General features: G+C 47.3%; 1 protein-coding gene and 1 long non-coding RNA gene across 7 annotated transcripts in view; one reads left to right on the top strand and one right to left on the bottom strand.

Moving 5' to 3' along the window:
* Nucleotides 1-2,288: 2,288 nt before the first annotated feature.
* Nucleotides 2,289-5,941, bottom strand: LOC125633764 (uncharacterized). The gene is made up of 2 exons (XR_007355701.2): nt 5,148-5,941; nt 2,289-4,537 (listed from the first exon to the last, which is right to left on the bottom strand). It is a non-coding gene; the product is annotated as an uncharacterized LOC125633764 (long non-coding RNA).
* A 519-nt stretch (nt 5,942-6,460) lies between these two features.
* Nucleotides 6,461-22,146, top strand: part of MDGA1 (MAM domain containing glycosylphosphatidylinositol anchor 1) — a 190,739-nt gene continuing 175,053 nt past the window's right edge. For all 6 annotated transcript variants that reach the window (XM_048843497.2, XM_048843495.2, XM_048843496.2 and 3 more), the window contains exon 1: nt 6,461-7,270. In XM_048843497.2, coding sequence (XP_048699454.1) covers nt 7,204-7,270 — 67 coding nt within the window. In that variant the 5' untranslated portion in view covers nt 6,461-7,203. The remainder of the gene's footprint in view (nt 7,271-22,146) is intronic.

Genomic DNA, 22,146 nt, shown 5'->3' with positions numbered 1-22,146 from the left:
GACCAAAGAGCTGAGGGCTCACAATGGCAATAGGAGGTCTCCCAAAAACCTTATCAATGAAATGTAAGCATCCCTCCCGCCCACCAAGTAGAAAGCAGGTGAAAGCTGGAAAAGGCAAACCCAACAGAATAGTGACCACCTGCAACAACTTACCAGCCTGTCACAGAGCAGCTGCCTCAGACTTGGGGGGAATGAACATTAAGGGTGAGAAACAGAACTGGATTCGCTTCTCCTTTCTTTCTGTACCGATCATTTGCTGTAAGGAAGGAAGCTAATCAAAAGGGCAGGGAATACCCGAGGGGTTCGGAGGCACTAGTAATGCTGTAAAATGAATCTGGGAAGGAAGCAAACACAGCCTAGGGGTGTATCCCCCAGAGGAGGTCTGACACCTGCTGAGAGCGAAGCAGAGCTCCTCACGTGCATTAGCCCACAGTGCCGCCTTGGCAGGGGGAGCAGCGTGCTCGGATGGGGCAGGCATCCCCCCCCCCACACACACACACATAGCATTCAGAGGGAGGGGGAGCTCCTAGGAACTGAAGCACAGAAGGGTGTTGAGGGTACTGGCTTATGTGCTGCCACCTGACAGGTGTCCCCCTGCTTTCCCGGCTCCCCGCTGCTGCAGAGTTACAGGCGTCCGGCCGCCTCCTTGCCTAGGTATCTCCGCTCACACCCGCGCTGCAGCGGTGGGAGTCGCCCTGTGTCCCCACCTGCCTGCCCCGGACCCGCGCTGCCCTGTTTCCCTCCCCCGCCCCACCCCCCCTTTTCTTTCTTTCTTTTTTTTTTTTTTTGATTTCTCATTTTAAGCCCTAACAGCGGGACCCTACTGTGCTTGTGCCCCCCTCCCCCCGGGGCAGTGGGAATAAGCACAAACCAGCCCTCTGGGTTACGTGGTAGTCCCGGGGCAGAGAGGGGACGGAAATGCCGGACACCAGAAGCAGGAGCTGGCTGGTGCCCAGGAAGAGCGGCTTCCGCCGGGCGGCCCCGCAGGAAAGGGACGGCCGGATGGCGGCCGCGTGCAAACCGTGACCCCGGGAGAATGGAGGCCTTTGTAACTGGGCCTTGGCCTCGCCCGCTGCATCCTTCGTCTCCAGCACGGGGCCGCTGTGCTATGGCCCCGACTGCCTCGCTGGGGACACCACATCTCTCCCAGCGGCTGCCTGCCTCTGCGGGTCTCCCTGGAATATGCGCTGGAGCGTGTATGAATATTTCAGACGGGCAGGGCTTGTTTGACAAGCGGGGACTGACAAAGAGACCAAAGGCACTTCCTTGAGAGGATGGGACAAATGTGTTCTCGATAAACGAGTTGGGGGGGGGGGGGGTACCGACCCTGATCTATCTTTCTGACAAGTGGAAACCCCGGAGGTTCTTGGTTCCCTTGTAGTTCTATGGCAGATAAACAGTGCTGGGGAGCGGTAGGAGGTTTTTGCCTTACGCTTCCCGCTGGAAACACTGACAATTAATATTTTTAAAAATGTTACTTGGGTAGACCTGAGCAGATCATTCATAAATAATTCAGCAACTGTCGTCTCTTATTGCTCCCAGAATACCCCACGAACAGAGCTGTTTCTTCTCATGACTCCTGATTCAATTACTTCTCTTAACTCCGTCGACTGACCTCAGCCTGTTCGCTGCAAGTATACCGTATTTGCTATTCAAGCCGCATTGTTCGAGCTCTGATTAGTCAGTTAATTGTGATATTTCTTCCTGGTCCCTAATTGGATGACTTCACAGGTACTTCTGGCACAAAGACTTGCGTGTGCTGATTTAAAATTTGGTGGCTGTACATGCTTTGGTGGCTTGCTTTAGAAACGCATTTTCCATGACCACTTGCTCAGTGAAACAGGAGCATGTGAATGTTCGCAGAGAGCTAACATAAAAGGGGTATGACTATAGCGGAAGCAAATTAATGTAAAACTCGGAGTGAATGTTGCTGGAATTGTGCACCATTCAGATAGCTCTATAAGTCGTTGCTGGTACAAATCCTTAATACGGGTTAATAACTAAATTAAAAACCCTGCAAAGGGTTTCATAGGTTACAAACTACCCCATACTTATGCTTATCCCTATAATCATTTAAAAATGTATTAAAGTGTATTTAAAGCTGAAACCCTGTAAACATCTGACACTTCTCACTGTTTGTTTCCTTTTTGTGCTTCACAGTTTTGATCAATTCCACCTTCTGTCTCGAGGCGGTTTCACTTCCCTGCTCTCCGCCTGCACTACCTTAAAGTTTCAGAGTAGCAGCCTGTTAGTTTGTATCCGCAAAAAGAAAAGGAGGACTTGTGGCACCTTAGAGACTAACACATTTATTAGAGCATAAGCTTTCCTGGGCTACAGCCCACTTCATCGGATGCATAGAATGAAACATATAGTTAGAAAATGTATACACATACAGAGTAGGTGGAAGTTGTCATACAAAGTTGCTCACTTTGACTTTTTGGGTCTCTCTGCAGCTGTCTCATGCGGCCCTCTTTAAGCAGCCGGGTGCAAGCAGCTGGATTTAAATTCCTCCCAAAACAGGGTTTATTGAAACTTCTTAAAAGTCAAGAAGACATTTCTACTTGTATGGAAGTTTGGAATCCCCTCCACTCCAAGCTGTCGTAAACCTATAGGGTTGAAACCTACAAGTACTTGACGAGTGTTCCTTTAACCCATCTTTACAAAACTCCTGATCCTGCTTGGGGGAAGAATATGGGCCTATTATAAACCCTATCAGCCTTCTCTGCCCCATTAATAGGAAACTGGTCCTTATAATCCAGCTAGTCTGGCTGCTCGTGCTACCTTTGTCGCTGCTGTACATTATTGCTCCTCTCCATGGTTGAATACAGTTTATAATAGAAATACCTGCTTACTAATTAGCGACTCTATCTGTTAATTGCTTATTTGTCAGAGCATGAATTAGTAAGCAGCCGTTCTCTGGGCGATCACTCTTTCTTTCGTGTGTGTGTGTGTTTAACCCTGGGTATGATTCTTGTTCACACGATGAATCAATCCCTGCCACTGCGCCTTTTGCAAGTGCAGTTTTTCCTTTTCTCTCTCTATCTGGCGGCGGCACAGGTTCCCATCAGCGATCCCAGGGACAGAGGGCTGAGTAACACCTCTGCCGGGGGTTCACTGTATAAAAGTGTGTGATTAGCAAAGGCAGCTACTTTCCTTAATGCTCTATTACAAAGTGTCTTCTAAAATCGCGGATAACTACAGCACCGATGATGCTGGTCTAGAAGCATATTTGGGGCCAAGGCACTAGGAAATCTCCTGTCTTGGAGAAGACTGGATATGTCTAAATACCTTACCTTCAGGCGGACTCTTGAGTGGGTCACTTTGTTTGTTTTTTTTAAATAGGGCTCGAGAGTTGAATGATCCTCCTAGGAAATATTCCTAGCGGAACAATCATACCCACTCAGAGAGGTTTCTAGAGATCTGGCTTTACAGCTCTAGAAGGAAACAGCCGGCTGCGCGAGAGACCTCGAGAAAATGGAAACTCCCCTATTTCGGCTTGCCAGGGATAACTTTGCTGGCGGATCCTCCGTTCGGCGTTTGCTGATTCCCTGCGCCAAGGGAAAGGGGAGAGGCTGGAGACACGCAGAGAGGCTTAAATCCCCTCCCTTGTTAGAGTGTAGTTAACCGCCCCTCTCCCAGTCCTGAAAGATCCTACCGGTATGGCTATCCAAGCCGTGCCCACACGCAGAGATAAATAACAGTGACAGGATAACGCAGGAATAACGAGACATACCGGGGGGGGAGGGGCGGGAACTCTAACCTCCCCTTCCCTGCCTCCCCCAATAATCCAGATATCTTGGAATTCCTGATTCGTCTTCGCATGTTTACAAACCCACCGCAAAGAGAGCTGATACAGTCTGCTACTATCTGGAATACAGCTCCTCCGAAACCTCAGCCGTGTGCGCGGTGAGAATAATATGAATGGGTTTCTCTCCTGAAAAACGTCAGGGCACTTGCAGTAGCCCCCACAGGTTCCCTGCTAACACATCCCCCACCCTGAGTCGCGTTGTCTAATCTGCTTCCTGCACAGGCTGGTTGCGAGGAATAAAGAGCGGCGTCTTTCCACGGGAACTCGGGCCAGGGAGCTCGATATTTCATGAGGCAGATTTGGCTTCGATTGGAAGCAAAACTCAGCAGAACTCCTCTCCCAGCAGCTCCTGTGCCCTCCCTGTTTAATATTGCAACCGCTTCTCCTACATCCTGGCTCCATCTTCCCTCCAGCCCCCGAACCAATCGTTTTTAACAACACTGGGGTGGGAATAGATTTGATTCTAGGAGCAACTTTGATTTAATACTCCCCCTACAAGGATGTGAAGGGGGAGGCGGGTGTTTGTCTTTCACATGGCGTTCATGGAGGGAAAAGAAGCTTCCTGACCTACTGAACAGAAGTAAGACTTTTGCTCCACCACCTAGGAGCAGAGGGGACAGCTGGAGCATCTCATTCACTGGGGCGGAGGAGAAGCGCCTTCTTTCCGCGAAACCAGGCAGAGACGTTGACAAGAAAGGCGGAGTGCTGCCACCGAGGCTCTACAGGGACCTGCAGCAATTGGATTATTATTATTATTATTATTCCAGGGGGTTGGTGTATTTTTCCCCGCCTCTCCGGATTGCTCTCCGCCGGGCTGCAAACTCGGCCGCGGGAGGTTGTCTTTCCCGTTGCCCTGCGAGGAGCACGAACGCACCAGGCGGCTGGCTGACTGCAGCGAAAGCATTAAGGAGCAGAAGGCAGCCTGGTGTAGACTCATCCGCTCCTCCACACGGCTGCCTTCGCGGCCGAGCCCCAGCCCGCCTGCAGACATGAAGGATGGGTAAAGGGAGCCTGGCGCGCCCCAGCAGCCTGACACACACCTGGACAATGTGCACATGCACGCCCCGCGACGCCAGCAGACGCGCAGTGCAGACACATCCCACACAACCCCACCTGTGCACAAGCATCCAGGCGCGCTTCCACCACATGCAAATGCGCAGCCGTGGAACACAACCATGCACGGATACGTGTGCAGAAACGTATACACTACACACGCACACCCCCTTGCCTCCCAGGAACTATAAGCGTGCAGGCCGTGCAACACACCCAACACCCCGGTGCGTTACCCACCTAGGCACCCTGCCTGCACACATGCTTACTGCACATCACGGCCACGTACCCCAGTGCTACACTACGGACACGGTCCAAGCTGTCTGTGTCGCACACATCCCCACGCTCATTGCACCAAGCGTGTGCACCACCAGCTCCTCCCGTCTCCTCTGCCCGGGGCCTCGAAGCCGTGTGTGTCCCCAGGATGAATGGATCCTTGCCTGGTTTCTGACATTTCTCTGCAGGGGGAAGGGAAAAAAAGGAGAAAGAATGCGAAAGAAAAGGAGGAAAAAGCCGCGCAGATGCGGGGTTTCCCCCCCCCCCCCAGCCCTGTTTTCTTTTCTCTAATTTGTCCTCGGGGAGGCCGGGGAATTGGGCAGGAGGCAGGGCTGTCTTCAAGCACAGCCGATTTAATTGGCTCTCTCCCCCCTCCCCTTTAACTGGAGGGGGGGAACCAAATAGTGGAGAGGAGTCAAAAAATGAAAAGCCCAAAGGGGGGACGGAGTGGGGCGGGGGGTGAGGCAGAACTTGCAGCCGGGGCTTGACGGATTATAGATTCAATTCGGGGGAGAGGCGCCGCGAACAGAGGAGCCACCGTCACTCCGGATCTGCGCAGGGGCCCAGGACACCTCACTCCGCAGGTCAGCCCGAGGCGGGAGCGAAGAGGCTAGAGAAGCGGGCGGCCAGAGGCGCCCAGCCCGCAAGGGTGGCCGAGTCCCTGCCAGGGCGAGCGGCATTCAAAGGGGCCAAGTGAAGCCGGATCCAGGCACTGGATGGTACAGGCGCACGCAGAGTGAGCCTCAGATGCCGCAACTGGCTTGAAAGTGCGGGTCCAATACCTTGGGGCGAAGGAAGAAAAGAATCAACCCCCCCTCCCCCCCGCCCGGACTTTCACACTTTGGGAGGAAGGGGCGGGGCCAGGACCTGTCAAGCGGTGTCTCCAAAGCCTCCTTCAAGAAGAATCCAACTTTCTCCAGCCTCCTCAAGCCGCCGCTGGCTTGGCAGCTCGTAGCCACCAACTGCTAGGAAAGGGAGAGAAGGGCGGGGGGACGGGACACAAAACCATTAAAAAGCCCCCATCAAAACCAGTCAACACGACCTCAGGGAAACTTCGGGAGCCAGAAAGATCTGCCAGGTTGGCTGGGGGAAGAGAGAGAGAGGGGGAGGGGAGAAGAGCCACGCGGAACAGCAAAGCACTAAGCAGGGGGCGTGTGTTGTAGCGATTCCCCCCCCCCCCCCAGGGCTAGCGGGGCTGATGTGATGCACCTGGGCGACGCCGGGCTGGGGATCGAAGCTCAGCAGCTGGGGGAAGCTGCTGGGAGCTGCTGTTAAAAAAAACAACCCTCCCTGGCTGTAATGAATTACAACACCGCCCCTTCCCCGAAAGAGCTGGAGACTAAAAGAGAGAGTCACCTATTCCGCCCCCCTCCCCTCCCTCCCTCCACCAGCTGGATCGCAGCCTCCCCCCACCCCTTTCTCCTCCTCCTCCCTCACTTCCCCTTGTTCCTTCCTGGGGCTTCAGCCAGCGCCTCCTTAGCGGCAGGGAGAGGACTCTCAAGTTGGCCCCAGTTGGCAGCCAGTTTGGGAAGCCCGGGAGTTCAGGAAGCGCTTGGCGTTTCTTTGTGACCCCCGCCCCCTTTGACAGGAGCGGGGCAGAGCCGCGGCTGGAGTTTGTCTGGGTTCTGCTCCCCACTCGGAGCCGTGTCTTCTGGGCTCCGGTGTGATCGTGCGTGTGTGTGAGTGAGTGCGAGGTTGGGTTTATTTTCCTGGAGCTCCTAAGGAGCCTGGGAGGGAAGAGGGGCCCTGGTTTTGGTTTTTCCACCTTCCCTCCTCTCTTCTCTCCCCCCCCCCCGGTTTATTTTTAACTACTGCTCCTATTTTGGGCTATTTTCCCCCCCTTCGTCCAAGTTGACTGTTCAGAGATCGGCGACTTCCAGGCGGCGCTGGCTGACTTCGCTGGCCGGGCTGAGGCGCTCTGAGCCCGGGCAAGCCTCTCCTGGATCCCTCCCTGCTCAGAGGCTGTGGATGAATTAGCTTTCGCTTGTATCTCGTTTCCCGCCGCCGGATGCTGCCTGGCATTTTGGGGGCTGCTTTTCTTCGCCGGCTATGAGGGATCTGCGTTGAAGATGGAGATGATTTGTTTTTTCTTGCTGGCGGTGGTGCCGGTGTCTATCAGGGGAGACGGGGTTTATGGTAAGAGACGTTATTGTTCTATCCCGGTTTGGGAGGGGCGGGGGGGGGGCGGACAAGGCGATCGGATCCAAGTTAAAAAGCACCTGCAGGAGAAAGTCAATGATGCTAGTTGCAGCCCGGGGGAGGAGATTGATGCAGCAATAGGGCTTCCAGACCCTGTCGCCACTTCCTAATTCCTGCCTGGAACCCTGCCCTGGCCGCCTGAAATGTACGAGAGCGGGGAGATTGCACCGTGTAACCCTTTCCGAGTCTTTCTGGGTGGATGCTGTTTAAGGGGAAAAGCGGCAAGTTGTGTCCCATGGATCAGCCCTGAGTCTCTTCCACCCCACGCCCCCCTTGCTCAAGGAAGAGACGTTCTAGAGCAGAGATTTGGCTGCAAAACTCGGTGTCACTCTTGTACTGACGTTTGCAACAAGAGCTGAAAGTTGCAATCTTTCCTCTTGGTTTTGTTTGCCTCTGTGCTGCCTTGTTTCCCTCGTCCGAGGACACCACGTCTGTTGGCTCTTTGCTGCTGGGCTTCCTTTGCCTTTAATCTTCCTTGCTGAGGCCGTATGGGAGAAAAGCTCGGTTGGTGTGTGCGTGTTTGGTGTTGAATACTCTTCTAACCGGTCTGGCTTTCATTATCCTGCTGATCTGACAAAGGGCCGCTGCACTGGGAGCCCCCGCTATCACCTGCTGCAGGGAAAGTAGTACAAGACAAATAACATAAAAGCGCTTGTGGGGGCGGGGGGGATGGATGTCAGTCCACGCAGTGCTGGGGGTTTTGAAAGCAAGCGGGTCCCAGGTAATTGCTGCAAGAGTCAGCGCACGTGCAGGGAGGCTATTAGGAGCTAGATAAGAGAGATGCTCAGGGAGCCGTGATCGAGGTGTAGACTGGATGCGCCTGGCTGGGTTGAGAAAGCATCTCCCCCAATCCCCAAGGATGGTACAGTGCTCACATCTAACTGAAAGGGGCGGTGGGGGTGACTTTGCCTTTAAATCCTACTGAGCTGTGTTACTTTGCTGTCATTCTTTAAAATTATTTCCTTGGCAGGGCTCAGGTTTAGCTGCTTTTTGTTGTTGCCATTTGCAAATGAATGCAGGCAGCGAGCAAACTGCAAGCGCAGATGACACCCAGCGTAGGACGGTTCCCACGGACATAGATTATTTATCCCTTCAGCTTCCAGGAGGGCAGCAGGGATGACCAGCAACACATGCTGATGAGAACAGTCCTCTGTCCTGAAGACAGGCTGCAAGTTAACAGTACACCCAGGATTTGCTTTGGCAAGCACTGCAGTTCCAAAATACAGCCTCCCTGCCCCCCTACTGACTCTCACAGTTTTTTGCTTTACCAGGAGAGCTGCATTTCCAGCAAATAAACTACTCTTCCCCCCTCGCACCCCCCCGGACATGCCTCTGACAACAAGCCTGCTTTATCTTGGCTTACAACTCCATTGTGCCGTGCTATAAAGTTCCTCTTGAAGATGTGCCTTTTCCTCTAACAAGGAAAGCGCTCTGAGCATAGACCTTCAGTGAGAGGGCTCCCAATCCCTATGTGTGTGTTGTAAGGTTTTAGCTAACCTCTTGTTTGAGCTCTGATAATGCAGAGTCCAGTCTTACTGACTGTGGCTAAGTCTTTGTAGGTCACTTTTTTTTAATGATGTATTTCTCTGATGGGAAACGAGTCTTCCTCTCCCCCTCAGGGCTGGGATGTTAATCTGAGTTTACATCTGTTTTGTACAATAACTACTTTAAGTAGAGGCTTTACTCTTTTTTTTTTTTTTTTGGAATGTGTGTGGGTAGAGGAGGGATTGATTGCAGGTTCAGGGGGAAATTGGCAGAAGCACCCAAGAGCAGTGAGATGGAGAGTCTAATGTATTTACGGCAACAGAAAGATGGTATGTGCAGCTTTTTTAATCCCTGAGGATGGGTATTGTGCTCCGGGACAAACTTTTATTTTTAATTACTATGAGTGCTGCCGTCCAACTGTTACTAGTTTTCTTTGCTTTAAAAGGCCTCTTCAATGAGTTTTAAGCGCTCTCACTCTTGTCTCACTCCTGTTCTATTTACACCTTCCTTCGAGTGTGGTTTATTATGCTGTTCATCCAGCCATCCATGCCAGGGAATTCATATTTTAGCAGAGATGCTGCAAAACTAGATCTTCAGAATATCTTCCTGATGTTTTATTTTTTTCAGAAAGAAAGAGACAGATACACTGAGATGAAGGCATCCTTTAAAGTCAGAATGGTGCACTGCCAATATTTATTTTGCTATTTCAACTGCACAAATAAAGGAAAAATCCAGCCTCCTCCCCCCCCCCCCCTTAAGCTATCTGTCAAGAGAATCAGGGATTTTAATATAGAGCTGTCTCTGTGAGTACAACTCAGAACATTGGATGCTGAAGTCAGCACACCACAAACTTTTATGGTGACTAATAGTTTCAGATTCTCTTTTCCAATCCTTCCTCCAGTCTCTTTCCTAACACTCGATCTGTGCACTCTCCAGCCAGAGCTGTTTGTTTAGATGTGAAATTGCTGTTATTGCTGGCTCACCCGGTGCTTGAGTGAGGCCATTGTATTTGCAAGAATGTCTAAAACAGGATTAGAAACGCACACTTCCCTTACTTTTGTCCTACATCTTAATCTCCAGCTATAGCCCCAGGCTAAATATAGTTGGAGTATTTTGTGGTTGAAATGCTTGTCTCATGTGGCACTTAATGTGGGAATATTGGGAATTCAAGAATCTTGTTTCAGAACATCTTCCTTCTTTTAAAATATTCTAATGGCGGAGATGGGAGCGGAAGAGAGGCATTTGTAGGAGGATTATAAATATATTTTATTAGAGTAAATCTAGTGTGATTTAAATCAGATTAAACCAGATAAAATAGCCATGTGATGTACCCTTTAAATAATACACCCCCCCCATGGGTGTGCACAAAAGACTTCTGTCTAGGAGAGCTGAGTTGTTGGAGAGGCTTATTGAGATGGATAGTATAAATAAAATGTATGTGAGGCATTGTAGGGGAAGAAGTGCCTACAAAGGAGACTAAATTTAATTTGGAGTCAAGGTACTTTTATCCTGTTACCTGAAGAGGCTTGTTACATAAATTGGTGTTTGTTATAATGACTGAAGCGTGTCTGAAACCCAATAATCTTCCCTCTCCTTGTTAGCTGATTCCATCTGTTCAACCCTGTTTGCTAAAAGGGCACGGTGAGGCTAGTCAAATTAGTTCATATAGTGTAGTATGGCAGTTCAGTGGCCAAGAGACAATGCTTATTAGCCCACTGCTGACTGGGTGATAGACCCAACCCCAAATGGAGTGTGTGTTTCCAGGCAGCTAGCCATGCTCATGCCTCCAAGCCACATGCTGAGGCAAGCAGCAGGTTGTGATACACTTACCAAATGATGCTCCAAAATGCAGAAAAACAGACAGGAAGAAATGCATCCCCTGTCTGGGAAGCTCTGAACGTTTAGAGCAAAGGAACCAAAATGTGGAGCAGGGAGGATTCTCTCTGGCTATTCCTCTACAAATAACGCATTGGAGTTTTTGAAGTGAGATGGGGTGGGCGGGGGGACGGGACGGGGACGTGCCCTTTTCCCATCACTTTATTTAAAGTTGGCCCCGAGGACTTCAAAATCTTCTCCAGCTTTGTCTTAGGCTGCTGCTCTGCTTACTCTACGTACAGCAGTTCACAAGCATTGATGGAGTGTTTTTATTGATACGTTGTCAGCTTCCCAGTGTTAACATACTGCTTTTGAGCTGTGTCAAAGTTGGTGGGTTGCTGTCCATTCCACCCAAAGCCCTCCAGCTGTAGAAAACAAGAGAGTACTACCTTTCAGGAATTTCTTAGGGTACAGATAAGGGCTCTAGCTAATGGGATGAAAAGGAAGATTTTTAGCCTGGATATCAGGGCAAATGTCCTGAAAGTAAGATGTGATGGCTTCTTAACAGGAGGGGCTGGAAGAGACCTGTCATTTGGGATATATAAATCTGACTGGGCATAGTGCTTGCAATATGGAGCAATCCTGTCTCGGCCTCTGAGGATGGATCTAAATGACGAGTAAATCTCTCTCTCTGAAGATATGACCCTGTGAGTCAGCTGTAGATTTCCCAGTCTGATGGGGTGGGCTGCAGGCAGCATAAAAATCTATGGGGGAATCTTTCCTTGCTTCTGTCATACGAGTGCTTTGGGGAAACATGTCCTAGGCTAGCACACAAACCCTCAATCTCTTTCATTTAACAAACACAGGCATTGTGTTTGTTTCCTGGTTCCTGACCCCTTGTCTCTTAGGCCAGGCCTACAGCTTCTACATCCCCTTCACCCAAGCAGGATGACTCCTCATCTCTTGCAAGCTCTGTGTGCTTCGGTGTTGGGCTGTGAGTGCACACAGCTATACTGTAATATTAATCTCTAGCCAGCTGATCTGAACCAACAGCTCCTTTCCCTCCCCTTCCTTTGTCCAGATGTTCTACCAGCTGAGCCACAGTGCCAGATGGCACGCTTTGCAGCCTCTTTGCCATTCTGCCCATCCCATCCTTCGGGGCTGCTTCTTTAGGACCCAATCCTGCTTACGCTGAAGTTGATGAGTTTGAACGTTGACTTAACTGGCAGCAGGGTTGCGTCTGTAAGCTGCTTCTTGTCTGATTTTTATTTTAGAAGGTGTGTTGTAGGTAGTTTGTATAAATACAGCATCTCTCTTGGCTCTACTCAATGTGTCCCTTCCCCTGTGGTCAGTCAGTCTTCCTTGTTAGCCATTGGATTTAGGTCAAAAATACCCTTTGTCTTATATCTATAAATTGCCATTTACGCCTGTGGTGCTGTATAAACATAATCTCCCACAGCATGCAGGTTGGGCCAACTCTTCCTGAGCCTCTCCAGCAACTCCTTAGTATCAGTGAGCTAAGTATTCTCAGCACCACTCTACAAATCCAGCTTGACTCATCCTGCCCTCCTCCTGTTGTACAGCATGCTGGTTCCTTCCCTTTGCATAGCCAGAGCCCTGTTTTAGGTCAGTAGAACTGTGCTCCAAACAAACTCTGGGATTATTTTAATATGCAGTACTTGGAAACTGACATTATCCTCCTGACAGGTTGTTTGCAACTTACTGGTAGAAGTCAAAATATTTCACTGTAGGTGTCGTCAGAAACCACTATCCTATGCTAATTTTTGTGGGAACTCGAAGACAGATGTTGAATAATTTGACATGAGCAACATAGTTTATAAAATTATCACCATGTCAGGTTTTTGTCGGATTTTGTGGAAATACATATTTCAGATGACTTGAAAAGAGTATGACAGAAGGGTGTGTGGATACAGTAAGCAGCTCCAAAGGAAAACCCAAGGTGCTGCAGGCAAAGACCCAGGTGGTTCAGTAGGTGGTGCTCTTCCCTATGAGTCTCTTCTACCAAAGAGGTATATCAGCAGTGGTGACGGGGCACGGCACTGCTGGGGCCGTTCTCTTTCGAGTATGAAGTCAGACTGCTACGTAGCTATTAACGATCCTATGTCACTTTCTGTAAGCCAGAGCACTGGCCCTCGTGCCCTGCACAGATCTCATTTTGCGTAATTCCATTCCACTTTCCTAAATTCATTCTGCAGTTTCAATTACAGAAATTATTTGTCATTCTTTTATCTCTGTCTGCCCCACGCTGCACCTTCTATTCCCCCCGCCTCCCCCAAAAGAATTTCAAACCCCAACAACAAAACCTTCCATACTACTCTGATTAGCTAGGCCTGGGCTACACTTACAAGTTTTGCCAGCACAGCTATGTCGGGGGGGGGGGGGGGATTACATCCCTAACCTTCGTACCTCTGCCAACAAAAACCTCAGCATAGATGCAGTTTGTTCAGGGAACTGGTATAAGCTATAACAGCAAAAGGATTCTTTTACTGGTATAAGCTTCATCTCAACTAGGAGGGTTTGAACCAAAGTTCAAATCCCTGATCCGATGGCTATTTTATAATTTAAACCCCATGGACCAGTGTCAAGAGGCAGGATTGCGAGAGACCTGCCTGATGCTACCCAATAGTCCAATGGCTAGGACGCTTTGTTGGCATGTGGGAGGCTCATGTTCAAAACCCGCCTCCATGTTAGGCAGAGGGGGGAATTGAACTTCGGTTTCCCACAACCCAGGTGAGTGCCTTAGTAACTAGACTAAAGGTTATAAAGGAGCCAGCTTTCCCCTCCCCCAGTTTTGTGACTGGTGCCTAAGTCCTGCAAAAATATTTTGGCTGAAACTATTTGGTGAATTTGGGTCAAATCCCCAAATGGTTTTGGGTGGGCTGAAACTGCCTTCTTTGGCAAATAAACTATTTATCTCCAATTCTACCCAGTTCTACCAGCAAAGACTTTCTAGTGTGGACAAGGCCTTAGTGTTACTGGTGCAAAAGGGTTGCTGGGAGCCATCCCCAGACGTGACGGCTTATCAGTTCCAGGTGAATGAGAATACTGTTTGTAATGTGCTTTTCTCTTTCCAGATGAAAGGCATTGTACAATGTTATTTTTTGTTAGAAACACAGCAGGTGCATTCACCTAAAAATACCTTGGCGTACATATCGTCTCTCTATTGAGTGTTTAGCATGCTCACCAAAGCTGAGACTAGGCTTACTGAGAAGAGCCTTCCAAACTTTCCGCTCCAGAGTGTTCTAGGCCTGGAGTGCAAGAGCCCCTGACCCAGTCACCCTTGTCCAGGTGGTGGCTGCCAGTGCTGCATTAGCAAGTTGTTTCATTCTGAACCGAGCCAATATCCTCCAGGCTTGGGCGATGTGGAGCTGACACCAGGTAGCAGAATGCAGATCTGGCGGATCCACCAGGAGAAAATGAGACATGGTAAGGAGTGCGGGGAGAAAGGGAGAATATTGGTGGGTTTTTGTGTGTGTGCACCAGTGTTTAATTAGAGAGATCTACCCAGTCAGGATCTAAAGTGTTTGTTTTTTAAAACTGCTTTAATCCTCCCTTTCATTTAAGAGACTCAAAGGTTTGCTTTTGAGCCAATAATTAGCTTAGCAATAAAAACGCTTCTAAAAATGCTTGTTACTCCATGGAGGAGATCAAAACCACAGCATACATTAATAATGAAAGGGATCAATAGTTGGAGCAAGGGAAGGGGAACCCGCTAGTCCTGGCTCAGTAAAAGAGTTAAGCTAGAGAAGGACCACTACCAAAGAGGTAATGGGTTACTTGGGAGTCCTGCTGAGCACAGCCTGGCAGGACTTGTTGTGAGGCAGTGACCTTCCTTGCCTTGCAGTGTGTGTTCCAAGAAACAAGGGCCCTGATTCTCCTTTTCCTCACTTCAGTTTTATACTGCTGCAATTCCATTGACATCAGCTGTGTTACTGTTGATTTTACACCAGTGTGCATGAAAGGTGAATAAGGCTACAAATGAGCTGCAGCCACTGCTGTTCTGCTCCATCTGTAGAGCGGAGAAGTGTCCATCAGCATCAATTCCATTGCAGTATACGGTTCTGTATGAACATCTGCTATGGATCCTGCTTCCCTGAGCTTTTACAACCCTTGTTCTGGTCTGGCCTGTCTCACTTCCGTCCACTCAGGTTTTTCACTGGCCACGGGTGGGTGGTGCACAGCGGGCTGGGGAGTCAGTGTTGTTGATTCACATCTGACCAGCAGGGGGAGCTCTTGCCTACAGCATTCCTTATCTGTAGTTTCGAAAGGTGTGTGCCTGTGTATCTGTCCTAAAGCCTGAGTTCCCCAGGGATCAGATGAACTTGCGATTGCTGTTTTCCATTCTAGTAGAGGTCATCTGAATCGTTGTCACTTGTGCCATGTTCCCACTCATACACACGCACTTGTGAGCGTGCGTGTGTAGATACACTCGTAAAACTGATGATAGTGAAATCGGTGAAAAACGATGAAAAGCTATTTGTTTTATTTCACTGCAGAGTGAAAATGGTGCTTTTAGTGACAGCGACTCTCTGCTTGTGGGGAAGCTGGTGCATGTGTTTGTGTGTATGTGTGGGGAGGCCCTTTAAGTTGTCCCCTGTGTCTGGAGCTAAGGTTGCACTGAAACGTGCACTTGAAGCAAGACTAAAATCTGTTTCGTATTTGAATGATTGAACTTAACCTCCATGTTTGGCCCAGTACTGGCCTCTGAGGACCAACTGAATTTTCTATGTAACCTCCTTGGCAAGTAGTTTACTAATTTTGTGAAAAGAATAATTTTAAAATAGCTCCTTTGAAAAAGCTTGCTCTGTTCTCCTGTTTCTTCGGGTTCCTCTGGCCCAACTCCCACAACCTCCAAATTTCACAAAGTCCTGTTCTGATAGGCCGCTTCTGTCCCTTTCCTGTTGTGCTAGGTACGCAGTACAAAGTGAATTTAAAGCAGCTAGAGATTGCTGCTGGAGAATTCCCCCTGTGTTAGCTCCCTCCTCCAAAGTGCCTGGGTGGACTGCGGTGCAGTGGAAAATCGGGCCCATCAAGTTATTCCCCATATTCAGGCCTTTGTGCTAAAGTGCATTGGATCCACTTCATTCCAGGCTCCTGCTTTACCACCATGAGCTTTTAAACTTGAGCTGTGGCTGGAGAAGAGAAGTAGTTAAGGTTGAGCAGGGGAATGGATGAATGGAGTGTAAATGGGAGTTGAAAACCGAGCTACTTATTTCCATGCCTTTCCCACTTTGCCTTAGTGGGATATGCGGTCTAGCAACTTTAACAGTGTTTTGTGAGGGGATATATCATTAATCTGTAAATCTCTCTGGGGATTTCAGGAACTTTTAAATTCCTCTGAGCGGGGACCTTTGTGCTTGTCTGTGAAGTACCATGCACATTCTTGGTGTTCTATTAATAATAAAAGGCTGTAGACATGTGGTGATATTTTAGTGGCTTCTAGGTGTAAGGGAAGGTGGACCATCAGGGAATTACAGTGGATCCTGAGAGTCCTGTCTTATAATGATCCCATACTTGCCTTTGCTAAGAGTAAAATTCCCCTTAGAGTGGCTGAGGTCCCCAGATGGCCAAGTCGCTGCTCTGTAGCATTGGAATGCAAAGCTGTAGACAACAGATGGTTTCCTTGTGCTCTGAAATATTACCTAAGTGGCCTGTATGGATCTGGCCATTGTTATGTTTCCTTGTGCTTCTCTCTCATTTTGCAATACACTCAGAGACGCAGTGTGTCTTGCTGCCCTTGGTAGTCTATCCCATAGACTATCATCTTGCATATGGAAGGTCCCACAGAGCTCACTCGGTGACCATTGTATGTGTGAAAATCTGCATCTAGCCAGGGTAAAATGGCTTGTGATTTAAACCACTCTTTGGAACTATTTATATATAGGGTAATCGGGATTGAAGTGCTCCTGTTGGTGTACTGTAAATGGAAAGAATGTCAGGATGAGGATAGAAATCATCCCAAGTGTTACAATCCCTGTAATTTCTGTAGAGAAATTTTGCAAATGTTACACTGAGAGAAACTGACATAGTATTGAACATTAAAGTCAAGCTGCAGGATAAAGGTTTTGAATGTCTGTGGGTGAGTGTAAAATACATGGATAGTTGTTTGCTGTTACTATTTGTTACTAAAGAAATGGGCCTTTGCTAATTGGCAGAGATTGGTTTAACAAGATAAATCTGGATTGGAATACAGTGCATCACTTGTATGGTCTGGTGATAAAATTCAAAAACCCAGAATCTGTTTTTGATTCAGGCAAAGGCTCAGCGAGAAAGCATAATGGCAAAATGACTTGGACTTAAGAGAATGTGGAATGATATTTTTAATACTCACTCTGTGCCTTGTGTTTTTTCAAGAACCTGCAGGAAAGCAGTTTGAGGAATTAGAGAAGCAAAGAATGATTTTTGCTGTTGAGTTTAGTGAACGGGCTGCACTGGGTGTGTGTGTGTATGTGAGAGACAGGGAGGGGGCGTGTTTTCCTAAAACTGATGGCAGGATAAAGATTTTGTGATGTCTATAAAGTCATCATCAAACTCCTGCTTGAGATAGTTCAGTGACTAGTTCCAAACCCATCAGCTGTATTTGCCAGGAGGAGTGAAGTTTACAAAATCTGGCCCAAGCACTTCCACTGGTTGTGTAAAGAGGGTTTGGGGTTTTTTTTAAAAAGGATCTTGCTCTGTCATTGAGTGTACAACTTTGGCTATTTAAGGACTTATATGGCCTCCATCACTGTAGGGTTTGATCATTTCACACATCTTTAGCAGAGCTATCTTTATACTGCCCAGCCTTTGGTAGTGTTACCCCATTTTGAACTTCGGGACTTGAGAGAGAGATTAAGTGAATTTTGCCCACAGGCCCACCATGAATCTATGGCAGAGTTGGGAATAGAGCTCAAATCTACCAAGTCTTAGTCAGGTCTAATGCCTTAACCATCTTTCCAATTTTTGAAAGACTACCACATGGCATAATTAATATCCCAATGAATAATTGATTGAATTCTCCAAAGTTTAAATTTTGTCTGCTAGTTTAGAGGAAATTTTTAAAAAAGTATTAATTTAGGGAAACTGTGGAGAAACCTTGAAGAGGTTCTAAAATGGTTACAAAAAACTAGAATGAGGATTGAGAGAGAAATGTGCTTTCTTCCAGAACTAAGTAGCTTGTTTAGGGCATAGCACAGATTCTGAGTGGATCCATCCTTTCATAGGAAGAAAAGGCCATTGAGACTCTGACTGTAAACCAAAAATATTTCAGCTTTAAGATAACTTTTTAAAGCAATGTTAAACTACTATGGAAGATTCATTCCAAATTTGTCTCCACTAATAAAGCCAAGGGTTGAATTCAGCTGGCTCCTGATGGCTCAGCAAATTGGCATTTATTTTGGAAGCTGCCTTCTGACAGTGGTCCAGAGTCTGAGCTTTCCTTTACAACAAACAATTGAAGTCTGTAGCAGTCTTTATGGATAAGTAACCCCTCCAAATATGAACCATGTGCAAACTGATGCAGTAGTGTCTGTCTGAGTCTGCAGACAGCCTGAAATATAGCTCTGCGAAACGTGTAAATGGCCCTGTTCATCACAATGGGGCGTTGATTCTAAAGCCCTTGATGATAGCAGTGTTGTTAACTATTTCAGTGGTCAAAGCAAACAAGGAAGGACTGTTTATGCTATGAAGAGCTGGCATTGCAAGGTGTGATAAAAGAGACAGACAGATAAAGGGGGAAAGCAGAGTTTTGCAAGGCCCTGAAAGGAAAGACAAGAAACTTGAATTTGATGCTATAGAGGAGCAGAAGCCAGTGGGAGGGGGAAGGATTCAGAGTTAGGGGGGTGACTTGGTCAGAAGATGAACAAGGAGGAGCATCTTGGGAGCAATGTTCTGCACAGACCAGAGGGTGACAACATGAGTGTCGGGGAAGCCAGGGGTGAGGAGCTCACAGGAATTGAGACTGGGGGTGATGAATGTAAAATAGGTTTGGATGGAAAAGAAAGGCAAAAGTTTTGAAAAGGAAAAGAAAATCTGAGGAATTCCACCATCCGGGTACATTTTAGTCCAGAGTTTATTACTATGAGCAAGTGACGCTCTTCATTATGTGCAGGAGCTGTAATTGTTTACGTGGGTAAAGATGGAAAAGAGAAAGCCATAACTTTTTACTTCACAAATGGTTAACAAAGGCTGCAGTGAATTACACCCTGTGCTGCCTTCTCAACTGAGGTATTTTTGGAACAATTAAAATTCACAAATATACATTTGAAAATAAATCTACCTTGATCACTGATCAACACCTTGAGTGAAAAAGACTGCAAAGAAAGTATTCCACCTATTGCAACAGCTAGGATTCAGAGGTGGGCTATAATCTTAGCTGCATATCCATGTTCTACCCAGCACAAGCCTGAGTGAAACTTGCTCTCTCAGTTGCCTCTAGAAGTAGGGACACAACTGGAAGTAGAATCAGGATATAGACTTTTCCCATTACTGCTTGAGAAAGAGTGGTTACATTTTTCTCCAACATCTAAATGGCTTAGGAGCCTAAGGGCTTGTCTACACAAATACTTAGTTTGCAGCAAGCAGGGGTGTGAATCTACCTCACCCTAGCCTGCTGTGCACTAACTGTCTGTGTGCGCCCTGCTGACATGTACTAACAGTTTAGTGTGCTTTGATCTAGTCCCATTTCAAAGCAGGTTAAAGCAAAGTGTACTGTTAGCGCACATCAGCGGGGTCCAGCAGGCTAGCGCAGAGCAAATCCATACCCCAGCTTGCCACAAACTAAATATTCGTGTAGACAAGACCGTAATCCTACTTTGAGAAGTGGTTGGAGGTACAGATCCTCAAAGGTAGTTTGGGACCTAAGTTATAAGAATTAGATGCCTAACTACCTCTTGAGGACCTGGAACGTAGTTCTCCTAATTCCCATAAACTTTCAAAGAGATTTAGGTGCCTATGTCACTTTTGAAAGTGGGACTTAGATGCTTTTGAAAATGCTACCCATAGAAATAAGATCTTTTGTTTGATAAGATAATGTGGTGTAGTTTTTCTGGTTGGCCAAATCATATAGCAGGTGAGAAATTTCATCCTTATTCCTGTAGAAAAATGGAGTTGACAGCAGGGAATTATTGTTTACTATCGGTTATAAGATTAATACCATAAAGCATACATGCTAAAATTACATGAACGTCACCAAAGCAAAGCGAAAATGAGAAGTGTGGTGGTCAGACTTAAACCAAGACATAGCAGAAGAAATTAGCCAGTGTGAACTCTGAAACATGCCAGAAATTGCTTCATGGCAGTGGGGTATTAGGCCTTGGCGAAGACAACGCATTGATTTATTTTTCCCCAGATCAGAGTAAGCATATGTATGTACTTGTAGCTGATGCATTTTCCAGGTGGTTGGCAGTAACATGTAGTATATTGCAAATGCTTTGGCTGTGCAGACTATTGAGCCATTGCCGACTATGTTGGCATCATATGGTTTGTCTAAAAAGATGAGACATTCGGTAAATCACACGTAATCAGTTTTATCTCTTGGCTTCAAGGGTGTCAGTGAGGTGTTTTGTGTGAACGCTTAAAAGCGCAATAGAGAGAAAGGAAGGTAGAGTTCTGCAATGCATCTTTGACTGGTTGTATAGCTCAGCACTACAGACCCCAGCCCAGGAAATTCCGGCAGCGCTAACTACTAATAACATCAGGTAAGAATTAAATTTGTTGAAGCAAATCTAGCAAAAGAAAGGAGAGGAATAAACAGCGCAGAGGAAGAAACCCATAATACAAGCCTCCCAGGCTTTTGTGTGTAAACCAAAGAGCATAAGTTTTAAATTACAGGGGAAGACCAAACCAGGGAAAGGTGCTGTAAGAAAAGCATGAGGGCTAGTGACACACTTGGGGAGGTATATAGAGAACGGATGATGAAGAAACATGTTGTCTAGCTGTTACTAGATTAAAATATAGTAATTACATGGTCACCGGCAACCTCAGTTCCTTTTCTAAAAATGAGAACGTTTGTTTCTCTCTCTCTCACTGGCCTGGTGATGATACCAATGGCATTGTTACGGTTGAAAACAAGGAACTGGAAGAGCAAGTGACAACAGCTGTCCCTGACATGCAAGTCTTGCCAAAGCAGAATCTCAGAGCTTCCAAAAGATGATCTTTGTAACGTGAATATTACACAGGAGGAGTCTGGAGTTCTTAAGAATATGAACCATGTGGTTCCTGCATTTTTTTTTTATTTTTATTTTTTTTAAGGTCTGGAACGGCGTATGACATAGGTAGAAAAGCTGTCATTTGGAAGCAGTTGTAGGCTGAGTCCAAGAATGGGGTAGGATGGGTAGTAGATAAATCCCTCAATGTGTTTGACTCAGATGCTATTGTGATGGGAGCAATGTAAGTACACAGACAGGCAAGCTTGGATTTTGGATGCGGGGGGAGGGGGGACGAGGTCACAGCCTTAGGGGTTTTATGGAAAGGTGTTTGACTTGGGTGACAGAGACTTCAGTAGCTGTTAGGTGTTGGTTCATTGAGACTCTTCTGGAAGCGTCTGCTTTTCCAGAAGCTACTGTAACCACCTCCTGTTATCCAGAAGCAACGGGGTGGAGGGGGATGTGTGTGTGGTTTTTTTTTTTTTTTAACGTTAGAGGAAAAGTGAGCCAGAATACATTTAGAAGTCTGTAGCCACAGGTTCTGGGAAACCAGTTCTCAGCCAGTTCTTTAACATCTGCTGTGCCACATGTGAAACTCAGTCTTGAGGAAAAAATCTCTGTAGTTTTTAATCAGTGCAGTTATAATGGATTCTTATCCTGGTTCCATACTTTGAACCAATCCATGTATCAGCTTGATTGCAGCCCGCGTACACCCAATGGTACGTGTACCTTAGCTTGAGAATTGCTCTTTTCTGCATGCCAGTTGAGTAGAGCAGTGACTGCGCATGGTCACAATAGAGCAGATGCCCTGTTGGGACTGAATCCGATGCCTGGGTCTGGGGCACAGTTATTGAAGAGTTCTGATGATCTAGGTAATGCTTCTAGAAATGCCAAGCTCTGCACTTTGCTTTTCAGAATCTGTTGCCTGAAGAAGATGGTCTGGAAGGGGTTTCTTCTTTTCCCTAGGTACTAAAGATCCAGTGACCACTCTGGCTTCAGGATTCAATTGGTCCCTAATTGTGGGTGGTTTCTCTTCCTTTTCCCGCTCTCCCACCCACACCATTATCCTTGGCCAGTCTGGAATAGTGGGGCTAGGGGTCTCTCTGTCTCTGTCTCTTTCTCTGAACCAGCAGCGGTTCCCAAATTTATTTGATCGTACCCTCCTCCTTTGTGTCTGTAGTAGATTACGGCCCCATCCTGCCACACAAGAACATATACCAATTAAAAAAAATCAAGATGCAACTCTCACTAAATATTAAAAATAGTACAGCATTGATTCAAACAGAGCCATTTAAGACTATAATAATGCAAATTTTAAGTGAGATATTGCTTATTGGCATCACACTAGTTACTAGTGCGATGAGTGCG

Source organism: Caretta caretta, chromosome 3 (genome assembly GCF_965140235.1).
Source record: "Caretta caretta isolate rCarCar2 chromosome 3, rCarCar1.hap1, whole genome shotgun sequence".
NCBI classification, from domain to species: domain Eukaryota; kingdom Metazoa; phylum Chordata; order Testudines; family Cheloniidae; genus Caretta; species Caretta caretta.
Note: the sequence above shows the minus strand (reverse complement) of the source record. Positions and strands in the feature narration are given on the sequence as shown.